Source organism: Lycium ferocissimum, chromosome 8, assembly GCF_029784015.1.
Source record: "Lycium ferocissimum isolate CSIRO_LF1 chromosome 8, AGI_CSIRO_Lferr_CH_V1, whole genome shotgun sequence".
Lineage (NCBI taxonomy): Eukaryota > Viridiplantae > Streptophyta > Magnoliopsida > Solanales > Solanaceae > Lycium > Lycium ferocissimum.
This window is the reverse complement of record NC_081349.1, coordinates 19,821,792-19,826,261: the sequence shown is the minus strand read 5'-3', so window position 1 is coordinate 19,826,261 and position 4,470 is coordinate 19,821,792. Positions and strand designations below refer to the sequence as shown.

General features: G+C 37.5%; 1 protein-coding gene across 1 annotated transcript; it reads left to right on the top strand.

Annotated features, from left to right (window-relative positions):
- Positions 1–334: 334 nt before the first annotated feature.
- On the top strand, positions 335–3,024 carry LOC132067485 (protein IQ-DOMAIN 29-like). Its single transcript, XM_059460745.1, has 4 exons — positions 335–565; positions 1,215–1,271; positions 1,599–2,619; positions 2,802–3,024. The coding sequence occupies exons 1-4, from the start codon at positions 350–352 to the stop codon at positions 2,831–2,833; spliced, it is 1,326 nt and encodes a 441-aa protein (XP_059316728.1). The 5' UTR covers positions 335–349; the 3' UTR covers positions 2,834–3,024.
- Positions 3,025–4,470: the final 1,446 nt, after the last annotated feature.

Below are 4,470 nucleotides of genomic sequence, written 5' to 3'. Positions count from 1 at the left end.
GGATTTAGTCATGGCCCAGGGTGTTCACCTGAACATCCTGGGCAAAAAATTACAGTGTATATTTAGGGTAAATTTTCTGTATTTATGTACATATATTAATTTTTGAACACCCTGAACAAATGCAAAAGATCAGGTTAAGTGGTCCTGTTGTTTTTCCGAACACCCTGAGTGAAAATTCTGTATCCGCCACTGCATGTGTTTCCTTAGTTTGCAAATGTTTGACTGTTACAAAGGACTTGACTACTTAACTCTGACATTATCTTGCTACCTTTGATGTTTAAGAACATATTTTATGACAATTGGCTCAATTCTAATTTAGCTTGAACGTTTAACCCGTACTAATGGTGATATGGTCTCTCTGAAGGCTCGCCGAGCATTTCTTAGGCTCAAGGCCGTCATAAGGCTACAAGCTGCAGTACGTGGCCATTTGGTCAGAAGGCAAGCTGTTGCTACATTATACTGTATACATGGGATTGTCAAGCTTCAAGCACATGTCCGTGGCCAGATTGTTAGACGTTCCAGTATTGGCTGTGAAATGATAACGAAACAAGAACTTGGACAACAGGTAAACTGCCAAATTGATTTTTTTATTTTTGAAAATTTATTACTCCCTCTATTCACTTTTACTTGTCCAGTATTCTAAAAATAGATTTTCACTTTTACTTGTCACTTTTAGCATATCAAGAAAAGACAATTTATTTTTTCCTGTTTTACCCATAGTATTAAATACTCACTTCAAATCATTTTTTAAATCCAATAAAAATATGCACCAATTAATATGGGTACATTGGTAAATTATGCACTTCATTTATTATTTCTTAAACAGCGTGAAAAGTCCAAAGTGGACAAGTAAAAGTGAACGGAGGGAGTACTATTTAGGGAGAGGGGTTGGGGGAAAGGTGAGGGGATATTACATATGTGGGATTTGATCCCTTACCACATGGTCAAGAATGAGGGTCTCACACCATGTGAAGTACCCTCAACCAAGCTGAATTGACTTAATGTCATTAAGATCCATAATTTTTGACATCTTTATATTATCAAGGCTTTTTGTGGTTTGAAATTACAGCATCTACGAGTCCGAGTTTCTTTCACTATATGCTGCCAAGGGTGTTCAACATACCATTTTTAACTATTCTGCTATGACTTGCTCAATGGTTTATGATTTTAATGGTACCTTTCATCATTAGGATGCTAAACAATTGGATTATCAGGGAACTAATGCATCCAAACTAGCAAGGGAGCTATCCAAGAATGAATTCACTGCAAAGGTACACTTCTTACTTCAAGCCATTTTTTCTTACTGAGGGTTTTTTCATACTGTTCCTGCATTGTTTGGACCTACGGGGAAGAATATGCCCATAGGACAAGTGGTTACCCCTAAATAACCAAAAGCAGTTACCCATGTTTCCATACATGAACCAGACATGAAAATTCCCGTTACTTCTAATTTTATTTTATAGGTTTTGAAGCATTAAGTATAAAAGAATGTCTTATTCAAATTTGAAAGAACCAACTTTTCTCGTTTTTACTCGGTTGTTATTACTATAGTTGATTGATCCACTGATTGAACAATCTTTTCATATGGTATATTTCAGCTACTTGCTTCATCACCGACTGTAATGCCTCTACGCCTCCATTATGTTCCCGAGGAACCAAATTCTTGTCAGAAATGGCTAGTCCGTTGGACTGTATCACAGATTTGGCAATCACGCTCTAAACCGAAAACACTTTCGAGAAAAAAGCATCAAAACACTGAAGCAGACATTGCTTTGTCAAAGCACAACAGAAGAAAAGTGCATTCTAGAAAAATGCAGAACGGTTCAAATCATTCCACATCGGGGTCAGAAAAGAAGAAATCAAGTCATTCGGTAAACTCCGTTATTCAGAATCCAGGAAGTGAGATTAAGAAGGTAAAACATAACTTAAAGAAAATTTCCAGCCCTCTATTGAAAAAACCTGTTCAGTCTGAGGTTGATACTGAGAGAAAAAAGCAAAGTCATGAGAAATCATCAAATATTCTGGTTCCTCAGAAGAGCATATCTGATGAACCATTGAAAAGTTTAGAAGGGACAGTTGAAAATTCTACTAATGTGGAGACACCTCAAGAAACCCAAGTGGTGGATGATACTATCACTCATTTCGATATCCTTTCTGTATCTGTTACTCATCACAATTCAAGTACTGATGCCACAAATAACTTTTCTCAGTCTGATGTACATCAGAAATTGATCACTGATAACAGAGAGGATACTCCTGTTGGAAATGAGGATTCTTGTACTAACCATGATAATGAAGGAAATGAGAGCAACAAGGTTAACAGAAGAGTTTCTTTACCTGCAAAGCATGATGTTGATGCAAGCACGCCAACAACCAGAAAGGTGCCTAGCTACATGGCTCCAACCAAGTCTGCTAAGGCTAAGCTGAAAGAGCAAGCCTCACCAAGGTTTGGCCAAGATGTGGCTGAGAAGAATGCCCAAACCAGACGTCATTCTTTGCCGTCCCCTATGAATGGCAAGCTGAGTTCATCACCATCACCACGGGTGCAGAGGCTGGTCCAAGCTAGTGCAAAAGAAGGAATCAAGATTGATAGATCTTCATCTTCAAGGGATGGTACTGGTGAGTATATTTAAGTGCCAACTATTTCTCTTTGATAAATGCTGAATTCTCTATTGATTAGCTCAGTCTATGGAGTATTCCTATTAAAAGTTAAAACAAACAAATAAGATCCATCATTCATGAGTCTCCTTAAGATGACTTGGTTGATGTTATGCCAGTAACTTTTGCCTTTACCATTTCAGATAAGATGACTCGAGCAGAATGGAAGCGGTAACTCTGCAAGATCAGATGTAGCAGGAAAGTAGTACCCGGAGAATTAAAAAAGGGGATCGATCACTGACAGAACAAAACTTCATTTTGTCCATATTCGTACTTTTAATGTTAGAAGAGGAATCAAGTTATAAGATATAGGTGGTGTGCCTTTTGTTGTCCTTTCAGTTTTGCTTGCAAATATTGCAGAGTTTGTACTCGCTAACTTTACATAGGTTTGACTTGTTAAGGCTTTAGGCAGGTTGGCTTTGATATAGAATGTGTGTTTTGAGGCAAAATCTATCTGTATGTCCAGTTAACGTTTGCTTTGAAATGTTTGAGTATGCAAAACACTAATATAGAGAAGTTATAGCATCATAGTTTGAGCATTAAAACACCCAAATTGAAAAGAAAAAAAGATTTTGTAATGAATTATTTCCAAGTTCTGAAGACTCGTTACTAATGATTTGCTCTAGTCAGAAAATATGTCACTAGCCTTGCAGTAGTAGTTCCCTCTAAAAGTTGTAAAATCAAGCACAATTTGTGTAGTTTCTCTGTTTGATTTGAAAGATACTTCTAAAAATGCTAGAGTGCCAAGTATTTTCTCGCATCCTAGGGTGTCGCCCAGCACTCTAGCATAGTCAATGAAGTGGGACGAAAATCATGGGAGAATCAGGTTCAAATTCTACTAGAGATAAAATATGATTTCATTTGCCTATGTTTTGATGGGCAAAATTATTCGATAATTTTCTTTGGTGGGAGATAGCAAGTTACTGGTTAAAATAGTCGAAGTGAACATAAAGTGAACAGTCCATTGTAGAATAGCACCAAATAACCACTGGAGTTTCCCCAAACACTTCAGTGTGTACATTTCTTCTTAGAAAAGGGAATGAACAATAACTCAGTGAAGTGATTTGAGAGAACTCTTGCGGAAACCTGATCTTGCTACTTCTTCATTGCCTTATTTTATTACAAGAATAAGGTCAGTTGGTGCTATTATTGTTACACCCTGCACTTTCAGAGCATGAGCATGACACGTACATCACTGTAGTAATGGAGTGTCGGAGACGTCCCGTGACGCTTGAGAAGGTACAAGCCATGAAAAATATGTAACAACGAAGTAAAAAGACGAATTACAATCTCGTAAGTCGTAATCGGGAAAGACTATTTTGAAACACGAGAACATGGCCATTATTAGTATAATGAGTGATTAATATAATGTATGGAGAGTTTCGGAATATTTCGAGATCGATCAAATTGAAGAAAATAAGTTCGACGAAAATTTGAGAAATGCTGGATGGATTTTTAGTCAACTTTGGAGGCACATATCTCCTAGTATATTTGGAGTTTTAAGGCGTTTCAAAAGCCTAAAATGTAGCTCGTCGAGTCTAGTTTGTAATGCAACAAACCGTTCATCGATAGGACATCGGAGTAGAGAGTTATAGACGTTACAAACTGAACTGCTGCGCAGAAACAGCACCGCTACAGCAACCTGCTTGATGCGCTACAGTACCGCTACAGTACTGTAGCTACAGTGACGCCGCCCCAACTGAATATAAAAAGGGTCAAAACCCCCATTTTTCATCAAAAAAATGGTCCAAAATTTCCAGAAAATTCTTCACACAAAGGGGTCTTAAATCCCACATAAAAGTGAGGATTTTG